Source organism: Ambystoma mexicanum, chromosome 6p (genome assembly GCF_040938575.1).
Source record: "Ambystoma mexicanum isolate Mex_15411 chromosome 6p, UKY_AmexF1_1, whole genome shotgun sequence".
NCBI lineage: Eukaryota > Metazoa > Chordata > Amphibia > Caudata > Ambystomatidae > Ambystoma > Ambystoma mexicanum.
In genome coordinates, this window is record NC_090935.1 from 1,172,270,218 (window position 1) to 1,172,284,768 (window position 14,551).

Here is a 14,551-nt window from a genome sequence, read left to right on the forward strand (position 1 = left end):
AGATTTCGACTCTGTAGGCTGGATACCAATTGAGTTTGTTTCACAATAAATGACATTACGTGTCTCTCTTTATTGTTACAAGTATTCTTTTTCATCTCTCTAGTCAAGCTCTCTACCAAATTTTCAATCCGATCAACATTCATGCCATTTGCATGCAGACGTGTCACAACAACATCACGTACTTCAATTTCTACCTCATTTTTTGACTTTATCCTGGTTCAAAACTTTTGTTTCCGTGCCACGCTCTTCTCCCAAGTCCCCAGTAACCTCTTCAATTACTCTATCGTCATTCCTGATAGTTGTGCAGAACCATCTTTTTAATCTGTGTTTTGTGTGAAACTGTTTTTTACATGAGTTATTGTCTTTTTTTAACCTCCAGACTTCCTAAGCTTGATCCTCTCCTCGTGTTCACCTGATGTTTCTAAACTTTCATATCTTGCCCCTTACTGCTCTGACACTCAGTCTGAGTTGGAGCATCATTAATGACAATTACCTCAGGCATCAAAGGCATATTGTATGACTAATTAAGGGCATTTTCTATCCTAGAGGAATTACGCATCTTTCTCAGAAATGTCCTAGATCCTCTGTTGTTATGTTTAGTTTGTCCATTCATATTCTTAGTTTTTTAAATCGGTACAATTATTCTGTTTATTATCTGCTTTTACTATCTAACTCGAAGCTGATTTCATTTCGAATGTGGGACGTGCTACGTCACTCTCTTCCAATGTGCCTCTGGTGCAGAAGAGCTATTTCCTGGTGATAGAAAGATTGCCTGTCAGTAGGAGAGTTTTAATTTCATTTAGGGTATGGGTGTTAGATCTTACTTCCAAAACATCAGTGTCATAGAGTCTAATAAATGACTGTAACACCAAATTCAGAGCAATAAGAGGGCTGTTCTCCACTTCCAGTGCATTATTGGAAAAAGTCGTCCTTCATTAAACTGAGGTGATAGACACAACGTCTTCCCTGCATTAAACTGATGCGAGGGAGTGGTGTTTCCCTGAGTATAGGTAGCATCTCTGAGTTGAAGGGAGTTTGATAAGTCAGGAAAATTTAAAGCAGCACTGTCATGATTTAATGGTGAATCAAACAGTCTAGGTGACGCCTCAAGCGAGTGGGCAGTACTTCCAATGCATGAATTTCGTCTTCAAGACTTCGACATATGTCCATAAAAGAAATTCTGGCCTATCTGTCTACATCGCTCAGGACAAGGCCAGCAATGTTGCAACTATCGCCACAGTCATTCGCATTTGCAACCAGAACCGAGTGTGTTATCGATTGCCCTCCAGTAAGGGCCTGACTAAACATTTTAGACAGCACCTGTGGATAGAAAGAGGTTATTTAGCGACAATCAGCCTTTCGCTTCATTTTCTCCACCTGTACCACTTCGTTATCCAGCAATGTCTTATCTGTAGACATTAAGTTGTAGCATTTCTCACCACGCGTAGTTTCATTTCCAACCAAGACAAACTAAGGGTAAGAAATCACTGAGATGCACACCTAGCCAGCCGTAGGTACCCCGCCGGAAATACCCCCAAACTGAAGTAAGGTACTTCACCGCTTCAACTCTATGCCAAGATCAACTCACATACTAAGATAAACAAGTATTGACAAATGAAGGCCTTCCTGCTGCACCGCAGTAACACCGCAGCAACACCGCAGCAACACCGTAGCGCAGCGAGACAACACTCCCGGATTTTTAGATTCAACGCCGATGTCACAAGAACAACTCACAGCCTCACACAATGGAAAATAACCATTAGGTATTCTGTTTCTCTAGGTTGCTAAGGTTTACAATAAAAACAGATGCCAAACAAATGCAAAAGCAGATTGGCTGCACCCTCTCTATGTTGTACAAAGTTGGCTCACTATTACTAACAATAATGTTGTTCCCAACAGAGCTCAAAAGCTAAAAGCCCAGAGTCATTGTGTGAAAACTGTTCGCAGTATGTTCTACAATATTCTGCTGACACTTGCTTGTAAGAAAGTCATTTCCCTACAAAGGTCACCAGCTAAAAGCCCACAATCACTCTGCAAAACCTGTATACAGTATTTTCAACAGTAATCTACTAACAATTTCACCCTCTACATACACCTCTCAAACTCTAACCAAACACAACCACAGGCCTACAACACAACAATCCGCTCAAACCTCACTACACTGCAACAACAAAACAAACCACACATAGACTCGCACAACAGCACACGACGACTACCGACCGGAAAACACCACAAGCTCAGCCAACAGAGTTACCAGGCTGAAGCCGCCAACAGCACATCAATGCTCTCTTGCACTTTTCCAGCCTATTCCCACTATCTTTCCCCCCTTTCCTTTTCAGAGCCATCAGAGCGGCAGGGGACCACTCTGGTGATGATAGTGTGCGGTACAAATATCCTTTAATATTAACATTAACTAATAGTTGCTTGCAGGAGTATGATTTCCTTACAGGGTGCAGAGGTTGAAGGCCCGCAGTCACTCTGTGGGAAGTAATAGTTTGTTCGGCAAAGAACAGCTGACAGATACTTGCGTGGAAAAATCTCCCCACGCAGCTCAAAGGCCAATTGTCTGCTTATTACCAGCACTCCTCACAGGCTCGCCCCTCTGTGCCTCCAGTACAGGTACGGGTACAGATACATCAATCAGTTGTAATGGCTCCATGCAGCGAGGAATAGGGAACACCGGGCTGCACTGGACAGCAAACCATAGATGCCAGACTGCAACTACAGACTGCTCACGTGTGACTCACTAGCCTCTTGAACATGTGTAAGGCCCAGCGAACCATGTAGTATCTGACTAGGTTGGGCTTTGTTTCCAAATCGTACCAATCGCTGCTTTGCCTTGCTTCAAAATAGTTTCACGTCCCCGAAAGGCTCTGCCGTGGTTACCATAAAACTACAGATCCACCGCACATTTGCCCCGCCCCCCACTCACCTGCCGCCAGAGCGGTTACCTTCTGCTAGGGTCGTAGCGCAGCAGGCACTCTAGCGAGGAGAGTGCACGAGGATGCAAGAAACAGGCAAGTGCTTCCACGATGCCTCAGGCGTCAGACAGGGCCGGATACAACTACAAGTGTCTCACTTCAGCTCCCTCGCAGCTGAACTCCTTCACGCAGACCAGAAATTAGAGGAATGGATTAGATTATAGAGTGCTCCTTCCGAGCTGATTTTGGACACAGGCTCGGTTTAGAACACATGTTTTATCCATGTGCAGTCCGATTGTGTTACTAGTCACGTATTGACCATTTACCGGTGAGCCAAATACTTGTTCATGTGTGCACTGCTGAGTGAGCTCGGGACGTGGGTGAGAGGGGTGGGCGGACTCCTATTTGGCAGCACTGTCACAACAATTTCTGCCAGTGAATCGATTTCTTGAAATGTTCAGAACGCCAATAGTTTGAATGTAGTATTTAATGATTATGTTTTCTTTGTTACACTTTGGAAACCAGGCATTGATGGGAAAACCATACGGATCCATTCCCCGAAAAACGGTTCCCAGGGCTGAAGAAGCAAATGCTATGAACTTTGCCACGTTGTGGGACTTCAGTGTAAGTATAGCACTGTACTACATTTTTTTTATCATAACACTTTTTCCAGAATTAACTATTAGTATATTTAGAAAAGAGCAAACCGAAAAACTGAAGATGACATAAATGGGTCAATGAAAAAACATGTATTGGCAGTGGCAACAGTTGCGTCTTTTGTGTAGGCATGGGATCGGCATTTGGCAGGCTAGGGTGTAATGGTACTAACTGGCCATTAGTAGTAGAAACTGCAAATTGGCACACTTACCCGGCCGGCACATAATAGCAGTACCTGGCATATGCTTATCTAATAACTGCACAAGCCAACACTATTGACTGTGCCAATATTTGCTTTAACAGGACTTCAGTGAAGAACACACATACTGCTTATAAATCAGCTGGCTGAAGGTACAGTTGGTTAAGACCTTTTGATTACACCACTAACACATTTACAACTCAAATTAAGCCCTTAACGCTCAGAAGACAACTTTAAAGTAAAACGGTCAGGCACTTTGAGCGCACAGTTTGATGTCACTGCTTGAAAAAAGCCAGAGAGCTCCCATGATGATGTGTTTTGGGTGGGCAGGGGAGGACGTGGGTAAGAATGGCCATGCTGATTAGGATGGCCATGGTCAGGTATTGTATGGATAAATAACCAAACACCTACACACGTTGTGTCTCTTCTGATCCCATCTGCCTCTTAGCTGTACTCAAACGCAATAGTGTTGGTTTATAGGTGGCACTTTAGCACCACCTAATAGCTAAGACCAATATTATGATTGTTGTGCCATTTCTAGTTCTCCCAGCACCTTTCCGTTCCAAAGAAAAGTGCAACATAATCTGCTATTAACATATTCTGAGCCATAGATGGCAAATCCCTGACACAAGTCTGACAACAACTCACACTTGCAGGATTGTTTATACCCATCACAATGATCAAACACGTTTAGGCGTCAGAATTTATTTTCCAATAGAATCAGTGGCAATCTAGGAGAAACAATCCCCGTGTTCATTTTCACATGTAGTGCTTGTGGCTGTTCTGAAACACACAGAGTTGTGTCAAAGAGGTTGGCATTTTAGCATGCAGAATATATCAGAACTCTTTTAAATGTCTCAAAATCTCACTCCATTGGTGCCAAACATACAGAAGATGACAATATGAATATGCAGACGTGTCACCTTGTTGCTTGTCATCCAAACCTTTCTTTTGTTTTGGCACATACGATGATACTTCAGCACCACCTTGCAGGAACCAATTTGTGCAGAGAGAGAGAGACAAGGGAACGGATATTGATTTGGAGAAACATTGATAGACATGGAAACTGGCATGCATTAGCACCATCTGATATTTTTATGTTTTATCGTTTGCCACTCATCATGCATTCTTCAGCCAGTATATCTCAGTGTAGGCATGAGTAAAAAAATGAAACCTGCAGATCTCTGTCATTTCTGGAGTCTAATACATAGTTCATGTTACTCTTCCTTGGACTATTCCTCTGTCTCTTACACATCCCAATCCATGTTCTACATCCTGGTATCTTGTCCATGTCCTATTCCTTCTTCTAGTCTTTTGTTCTCACCCATGTCCCTCTTACTAGTCCCTTTTCCTCATTATATTCCCTCTTCCTGGTCCTCATCATATTCTCTCTTCCTGGTTCTTGATGGTCCTCTTACCACATACTAGTCCCTTGTCTTGTTCTGTCACCACTTTCTTTGTCTTCTTGACTCATGCTCATCCATCATCCTAATCCTGCTTCCTTGTCCTAGTGCAGCTCCTTCACCATAGACCTACTTCTACATCCTACTTCCTTGTATGTCTACCTCATCATAATCTCTCTTTCTCATCTCTTTTCTCTATCTTGTCCATCATCCCTCACTTGTCTTTCCTTTTTCAAGTTCCTCTTCATCCTCATCGGATTCCCTCTTCTTGGTCACCCTAGTGCCTCCTCCTTGTCCTAATTTATTGTTAAGAACCTTGCCCTAGTCCCCCTTAAACCTTCCCCTTTCCAAGTCCCTGTCCCTCTTCCCAGTCAAGGGGCCTCTTTACGAGTGTGGCTGTCCAGAATTAGGGGTGCCGGTAGCAATGTACCAGCACCCATTCCAGACCGCCACACTTCAAGTCTGCCTGAAGGAGTCGTAGAGCCCGCAATGGTGCCGCTGCTTCTATTTACCCACCCCCATGGAGTCCTATGGGGCTCCATGGGAATGGGGAACAACTTTTTCCGCCGCCTGATATCCTGGTCCGCCGGGACTTGTAATGTCCTGGTGGCACCAGGATCTCAGGCAGTGGAAACAGTGTTACAGTTCGACAGCAACCCGCCGGTAGTACTGGCGGGTTACTGCCAGACCTGTAATGACCCTCAATATCCCTAGTCCGTGTCCATCATCTTTGTCACTCATCCTTGTTCCCCTACTTTCATCCTCTTGTCTCAACCTGGTCCCTCTTCATATCAGCCCCCCTTTCTCTTCATCTTCATCTTCCTCTTTCTGGTCCTGTCCCTCATCATCATTCCACATCCACTTTCATTTGCCTTTATCTTTCTCCCTTGTCTTCATCCTACTCTATCCCTTGTCCTCATTCTAGTCTATTGTCCTAGTCTATCTTTTGAATCCCTCACTCTTGACCTAACAGTTTTTTCTTGTCCCTCATTCCTTATCTCTCCTGCTTTTTACACGTCCCTCTCATTCCTTATCAAGTTCCTCTTTTTCCTCATCACAGTCCCCCTTTTTCCTAATTTTAGTTTATCTTCCCCTTACTAGCCTGGGTTCCTAGTCCCACTTTCACTTCATCTTCCTCTTCCTTCTTCCAAATGTGGGCCACATGTCTAGTCCATGCCCCTCATCCTAGTCCATTTCCCTTGTTCCTGCCCCTTTTTATCACCCCTCATTCTCTGCCTCTTCCCGTGTCCTTGGATACATCACTAAATATTAATTTAAAAAATATCAAAAATTGTGATAAAAATCGAACTTAAAATCTACCCAATATTTAACACTGCTTCGACGAAATCCATCCCAAATTTGTCATAGGCCCTCATTCTCATCTTCTTTCTAGTTTCTGTTCTTCATTATAGTCTCTCTCCCTTGTGCCTCTTCTCCATCTTGGTATTTCTTGCTCCTAGTTCCTCTTTTATAAGATTTATGCTAGTACCTCATCCTTTTGCTGTGCTCTCTTCCTTTTTCATCATCCTAGTTCCTCTTCCTCATCCTAGTCCCCATTCTTCCTACTCCATATTCCTCATGATAGTCACAAATGTTGCTCATACTATTCACTCTTACTGTTCATCATCCATTTTACTCCTCTTAATCCGTCTACCTTTTCTTCATCCCATCCCCACTCCCCCACATCATCTTAGTCCCTCTTTGTCATCCTTCACCCTAGTCTCTCTTCCTTGTAGACAAATGGCCATCATGCTATCAGATGTTCCTTACATTAGATATAATGAGTACGTTTTCATGAATGTTACCCTCTTTTTATGAGCACAACTCGTGAACTGACTGTTGCTGAGCCTAGACATAGCAGTATATTATTGTCAAACGATAGGCATAAAGCAGTATGTGCACTTCCACACATGATTTCGTATATCATGCATGTCTCCTCCAGACCTCCTAAAAACAATCGCCTCACTCAAACCTACTTCCTACTTTTATATCATCCCAAACTCCATTATTAACAATTGATGGGCCCAACGCTCAATCCACTACTAAGCATCTGAATTGCGTCCCTCAAAAAAGGGTAATTCCCAGACACCATAAACTCTGGTCTCTACAACTTCTTTCAGACAAAAATGACCCTCGACCCAGATGACCTGGCCAACTGCTGGCCCATTACAAACCTTCCGTTTATTGACAAAAGCTTGGAAAAAGTAGTCACTACACAACTACTCATAAGAATCAACCAACTACACCTTCTAAATTACTATCAGTTTGGGTTCCATCCCAAGTTTAGCATCGAGATGGCCACCATTAAGCTGGTTAATGATGCCCTCCAAATCACGGATAAGGGCGATTGGTGCCTCCTCATCCTCATTGTCTTCTCGGCTGCATTTGACACAGTCGACCACCATATCCTACTCTCCCTCCTCACTGAAAGGTACTGTCCTGAATTGGTTTACCTCCTACCTCTCGGGCAGACACCAGGCAGGCCAGATCAACACATTGCATTCTAGCTGACTCCCAGTCTCCTGCGCAGTCTGCCAAGACTCCATCCTCTCAATGATTCTTTTTAACCTTTTCATGGAGTCTCTGGGCATACTCCTCAAAGACCCTGATATAGCCTTGCACCAATACTCGGCAATCTTCAGTTGTACATGAGGATAAAAAGCCCACAGGACATCAGTCGTCTTCACGATTACCTAGCCATTATCCAGTCCTGGATGTTGGCTGCCTACCTCAAACTTAACCAAGGCAAGACTACATTTGTCCTCATCAGTGCCCCCACTAAACAACAACTTCTCCAACAATGGCCCAATGATATGTGCCTAGAAGGATTTCATCTGTAACTCTCAGATTCAGCAAAATACTTAGGCATCACCACTGACAGAAGCCTGCCCTTCTAGAACCATATAACCAAGAGGTCCCATACAGCCTGGCACCAAATCTCCACCCTTGGCAAAATCAAACCCTTCATCCCTCTTCAGGATTTACAGACCATAGTGCAGGCCCTTTTGGTCTTGCACCTCGATTGGGGACATGCCCTCCTTACAGGGCTCCCAGCCACTCACATGGCTCCCCTAAAAGCAGCCCACCATGCTGCAGCATGTCTTATTACGTGTGCGCAGAAATTTGACTGAATCACTCCCATCCTAAACACACTACATTGGCTTCCTCTACAGCCCAGGATAGTATTCAAGATGGCATGTATCATATATAAAGCAGCCACGAGTAGCACACCAGGGTACCTGGCAGCTAAGCTACACATATTTATTTATTTTATTTTTAATCATTTGTTAGGCGCCAATACAACAGAATGGTGTTTCCAGGCACCACAAGACAAAATGGGGAGGGAACAGGGGAGTAAAAAACAGTGGAAAAAACAGAAACTATACAAGTGTTCCTTCTAGGCCTTGTTACGATTGGACCTGAAAGTGCAGTTAAGAGAAGAGCAGGAGGTAGGGAAGGGGGGGGGAGCAAGGTATGGATAAGTGCTAATGGGAGCCCCGGAAGGAAGTGCAAATGGGACCCAGGGAGGAGGCCACTGGCTAAGTGCTAAGACAGAGGAATCCCAATGGTGGGATGCACAGCCGTCAGGCAGGGGGCCCACAAGGGCAGTGCTGAGAGGGGGGAGGGTGTGCTGGTGTTGACTGGATAAAGGGCCTGGTGACCTGTGAGATTCATGAAGGACCAGACCTCCAGTTTCATTGGCAGTGGGGCAATTAGTAGGGAAAGGAAATAGGGAAAGATGTAGAGAAAAGCAGGGTTTTGAGAAGGTTCTGGAACTCAAGGAGGTCCGGCTCAAGGCTGAGAGGGGCAGGCAGGCTGTTCCAAAGAGAGGCACCACCCGAAGAGAGAGATCTGACCCCCACTCTGCTTGCAGAAGCGTTTGACAAGCAGAGAGTTGGAGTTAGAGGAGTGGAGGGTTCTAGCAGGGACCTATTTTGGGAGGGAAGGTTGGAGATAACGTGATCCCAGGCCCCAGAAAGCCTTGTGGATGATGCACAGGTTCTTGAATTTGATCCTTGTGGCCACCGGGTGCCAGTGGAGAGTTTTAAGGGCTGGAGAGATACGGTCCCTGGGCTTGAAGGCCAAGAATAAGTCTTGGAGCCCTATTCTGTATTAGCTTAAGGGGCTTAGGGAGGAAAGGGTGAGATTGAGGAAGATGCTGTTGCAGTACAGCTTGGAGAGGACCAGAGCTCTGGAGGCGATGAGGTTCTGGGGAAACGTGAGGAAAGGGAGAATGCCTCAAAGGAGGTGAAGCTGGAAATGGGCCTTCTTGGCAAGGTCAAAGATGTGAGGGGTGAAGGAGAGAGCAGAGTCAAAGATGACTCAAAGGTTTTTGGCCTCACAGGATAGTGAGGGTAGAGGGCCCAAGGAGGGCGGCCAGAGGGAAGGAGGGAAAGAGGGTGCAGGTGTCCCAATGAGAAGTATCTTACTGGCATTAAGACAGAGATTGTTAGCTGCCCACCATGCCTGGGTGGCTGTCAGACAATCAGGGATGAGAGAGGAGGAAGAGGAGGTAGTAGCGGTAATCTTGAAGGCAAGCTGTGTGTCATCAGCATAACACTGGAAATGAGGAGAGAAGGGGAAGATTAGGTGAAAAAGAGGCGCAACATAGATATGGAAAAGCCATAGCGATAGGATAGAGCCCTGGGGGACACCACAGGTAGAGAGTGAGGTGGAGGAGGAGAAAGGGCCCAGTTGCAACTGGGAAGGGCAGTTAGTGAGGAAATAGGTCAGCCAATCCAGTGTCCGGTCAGTAATGCTGAGGGTATCACAGAGCCATTTTATGAGGATAGAATGGTTGACCGTTTCAAAGGCAGAGGAGAGGTTGAGGAGAATGAGAACAGTGGGAGAGTTAGAGTCAGGATTTGTGAGCATGTCTTCACGGGTGTTCAGGAGAGCAGTTTCCATGCCCAGAATCCAGATTGATGGTCATGGAGGCAACCGACAAGTTCGGTATGAAGGATCAATCGGGGGAGGACCAACTTCTCCAAGTGTTTACCCAGGAAGGGGTTGGTGGGCATAGGGCTATAAATAGCCAGGCAGGAGTGGTCAGCAGACTGCCTTTTTATTAGAGGGTGCACAAGGGATTGCTTCAGGGATTGAAGGAAGGAGCCAGTGGCGAAGGAGTGGTTACAGAAGTGGGCAAGAGCTGCGCGACAGAGGAGATTTTGTCCTTAATGGTTCTAGAAGAACATGGGGGCACCTGTTTGGATGAGACCTTCATAGAGCTGACAACTTTAGAGACCTCATCAGGTGTTATGGGCAGGAGGGAGGAGAGTGCGGTGGTGGAGGGAGAGGAGCTAAGGCTGGCATTTGAGCTGGAGTGAAGATAGGGGTGGTGGGGAGTGAGGACAGGATGTCCTGAGTTTTAGATGTGAAATGGGAGGCCAAAGCAGTGCAGAGAGCCTGGGAAGGAAGGAGAGAGGTGAAGACTGCAGTTGGATTAGCGAGTTCCTTTCAGATTTTGAAAAGTTCAGCCGTGTTGTTAGTGGCACCAGTGATGCGCACTTGGATGTGGGCCCTATTCTTGGAGCAGATAGAAAAGCAATATTTCCTTTGGAGCAGGCGACAGGCCAATTTGTCAGAGGCTGAACCCGAAGTCTGCCACTTTCTTTCAGCAACTTTGCACTTAGATTTCAGAGTAGCTAGATCAGAGTCATACCATCCGTCGCACTTGGAGGCAGGCTTCAGGCAGATCCTCATGATAGGGGCAAGGATGTCAAGGGCATTAGATATGGAGAGTTGAAGGTTAGCGAAGACAGAGGCAGAGGGAGAGTCAGAAGCAGGCATGGTAGGGGGATGAAAGTGGTGGCAAAGGCAGCGATTGACACTTACTTCATCGTTCGAATGATGGCGAAGGAGACTCGCAGTGCAGGAGGTGGCTCGGACAGAGGGCCAAGGGGCCCCAAGTGGGAGGGTAGGAGAGAGTGGTTAGACCAATGGAGGAGGTTGGTGACCAGGTTGGAGATAAGGATGTCACCAGAGATAAAGTCATCCAGAGTGTGTCCGGCTGAGTGGGTTGGACCGTAAAGAATAGTACTAAGAGAGAGGGATTTACAGTGGTCAACTAACCATGAGATAGCTGATTTAGGTGAGTCGAGGTGGATATTGAAGTCAACCAGGGGGAGGAGTTTGGAAGTGAAGGTCAAGAGGGAGGAGGTGAGGTTGGCCCATTCAGAGAGGAAGAGAGGGATAGAGCCAGAGATGGTAGCAAGGGTGAGTGATAGAGAAGGTGAGACCCCGAGCCTACAGACAATGTATACAAAAGTGGTGTGGGATTGAGTAGGTATGAAAGAAGCAGGGACTCACACAGGTCAAATCAGGGCCTCTACATCTCCGGGCCGGTTGGGCATGGTTTGGAGAGGAGTTGTAGACCTCAGGAAGGAAAGTGTCACGAGCAGTGATGGAGCTGGCATTGAACCACATCTCAGTAAGAACAAGGACATCAAGGTCAAAGTCTTCAAGACTGAGACAGTGTCAGATGAGTGTTTGACAGCAGAACAAGCATTCAAAGTAGCTAAATTGGTGGTGATGGAGAGATTAGGGAGCAGGAAGGAGGGGTAGCAGGAGAAGGGGGTAAGTTAATGAGAGAGGGCAGGCGCCAGTCGAGAAGGAGATGGGTAGGTTGAGAACCTTGGGCTATGATAGTGCCATTGTGATAGAAATTAATGATGCACCTAGAGGAGAAGTATGCCAAAAGTACTTCCCATCTAGTTCCACCATTAATGGGTGAAGAGGAGAAAGGGGAGAGAGTGCAGACCAAGTGGGTGGTCAATAGGTCCATGGAGCAGACAGACAAGAGGATGTCAGTAGTAGTCTGCCGGGAAGTAGCATTGATATTCGTGTCAGCAATAGGTAGGCCTGGTTTAGAGGTCAGGAGAGCTCTTTTAGGCTTTTTTCTTCCAGACTTCGTGAGATAGATAGGATAGGTGATAGAGTAGCAGTTCGAATAGATAGAGGATATAGAGAGTGCCATGTGAGTAGTGGGGATGGCAGGAGGGAGAATGAAAGGCAGGGGAGCTGCGCAGTGCATGAATAAACTCACCAAGCGGCCTAGCAGCTATGCAGGCACAGATGAAGACAGTGCTTTAAACAGGATATGCAAAAGGTAGCAGGATTCTAAGTACCCAGACTGGGTGAGCGCTAAAATCCAATAGAAAGCAATCAATGCCCAGGTTTAAAGGCACGTCTAGAATCAACTATCCAACAAGGTTGTAGTTGGAAAGCACTGATTATCAAACACACTTGGAAAATGGCAGCAATGTCCAGGGCCAGAAGGTTACAAAATGCCCAATATGGTGTTTCCAGGCAGAAGCAAGGAGATGCAACAACTCAACATGAAACTGATTAATTAAAAACCACCCCGATTTGAAAATCAAATACACATAGACAATGGCAGCATTTTACAGGGCAAAGGTTTAGAATGTCTAAGAGCAGAGTTTAGGCAAGGGCAGCAGATTGCAAAACACACCTAGATTTAAGATTCACATATGCAGGGAAATATCAACATTTCAACAGGACAGCAGATTGAAAAACACACCCAGATTTGAGATTCACAAATGCACACAAGTATCAACATTTCAACAGGGCAGCAGATTGCAAAACCACACCCAGATTTCAGATTAACAAATGCAAGGAAATATCAACATTTCATCGGGGCAGCAGATTGAAAAAAAACACATAGATTTGAAATTCACAAATGCAGGAAAATATCAACATTTCAACGGAGCAGTAGATGTAAAGCACAGCCAGATATAAGCTTCACAGGTGGATGGGTAACATGAATTTAGGCGAGGGCAGTGCTAAGAGCCAGCAAGAGGATTAGGACAACATAATTTGAAACAAGGTACTGTAGAGGCCACAATTTGGGTAAACAGTCCAAATTAGTAATGCCTAGGTTCATTACGCACAAAATAGACTATGCAGGCTGACCTGCTTAACTAACCAGTGAAGCATTTATACACTTTTCATATTACATGGTATAAGAAATTAAAGGATCAAAGATGGAGGTAAGGGATAACAGGGACAAAAGAGGCATAGGATGAAGACAGGAGAGGAAAGGCTACAGTGAAAATAGTGAAGGACGTGTGGGGAGGAAAAGTCAAATGAAGAAGGGCAGCATAAATGTTGCACGGGGAGGTATAGGAGCAGACTTACAGCTTGCTATGGTTCCACGTGGTGGACAGAGGATCTGGTGCTACCATCAGTGTCAGAAGTTGGAGCACCAGTGTCACAAGGGGGTGGAGGGCATTGTGTGAAGGTAACATTGGAGGCAGCCAGAGGTAAAGTCAAGAGTCAGGGAATCCTGAAGACTAGCGCAGTGCTGCTTCCACGACTACCACATCCAGACAGGCCGACAGGGAGATGAAGGGCCTTATAAGGGGGCCTTGCGGAGGGGGCCGGCTAAGAATGCCGGATCCCTGTATTGGCTATTAAAGGAAAAGCAGCAGCCAATGGGTGGTCAGAGGTGTGCTCCAGGGCTCAAAGAGACCACAAATGGATTCAGAAAAAGGCAACTGTCATGTTGAAAATTGCATGAGAGGCTCGAAAACACTGATGCCCAATTGGGCATCAAGCAGGCAAACACACATTCCGCAATTCATTGGCACATGGGTGGCATCTGCTAATGGCAAAACTGAAGTGGCCTTCATAGGTGTAATTAGAGCTGTTTTTACTCTTTTCCAAATTATGGAGGAAGACCGCCAAAGTGCCGTGGATGAAGGAGGATGGGTATTACCTATATTTGGTGGTATGCTGCATCGTCAAATCGGCGGCAGGCATCTGGAGCGGTAGTGCCAGCTTCAGGCAGGTTGTTAAAAGAAAGAGACCAGACAGGGGTTAAGGACCTTATGAGTGGGCCTTGTGGAGGAGGCCAGTTAAGGCTGCCCTCTCCCTGTATTGGCTAGTAAAGGAAATGCAGCAGCCAATGGGTGGTCAGAGGCGTGCACTAGGGCTCAAGGAGACCACAAATGGATTCGGAAGAAGGGGACAGCCATGTTGAAAAATGCAAAAGAAGCTCTAAAACACTGAGGTCCAACTGGGCATCAAGCAGGGTAACACACAATGCACAATTTTTCAGCACACAGGCGGCATCTGCTAATAGCAAAACTCAAGTGGCCTTCATAGGTGTAGTTAGAGCAGGTTTTTCCTTTTTCCAAATTATGGAGCAAGACCCTCAAAATGTTGTGTATGAAGGAGGATGGGTGGTATGCTGCATCGTTGAATCAGAGGCAGGCAGCTGGATCGGTATTGCAAGCTTCAGACAGATCATTGAAAAAAGTGGTACACCCTACTTCCAAAGCAAATCGACTAACTGGCTTGAATCACAACTAGTCTGCAAAGAGAGGACCCGCAAACAACCTTCTCTTGTC

The 14,551-nt window shown here is 45.9% G+C and overlaps 1 protein-coding gene across 1 annotated transcript in view; it reads left to right on the plus strand.

Annotated features, from left to right (window-relative positions):
* Positions 1 to 14,551, plus strand: part of LOC138510811 (transmembrane channel-like protein 1) — a 534,459-nt gene that overhangs the window by 201,639 nt on the left and 318,269 nt on the right. Inside the window, exon 5 of the mRNA XM_069626507.1 lies at positions 3,447 to 3,545. Coding sequence (XP_069482608.1) covers positions 3,447 to 3,545 — 99 coding nt within the window. The remainder of the gene's footprint in view (positions 1 to 3,446; positions 3,546 to 14,551) is intronic.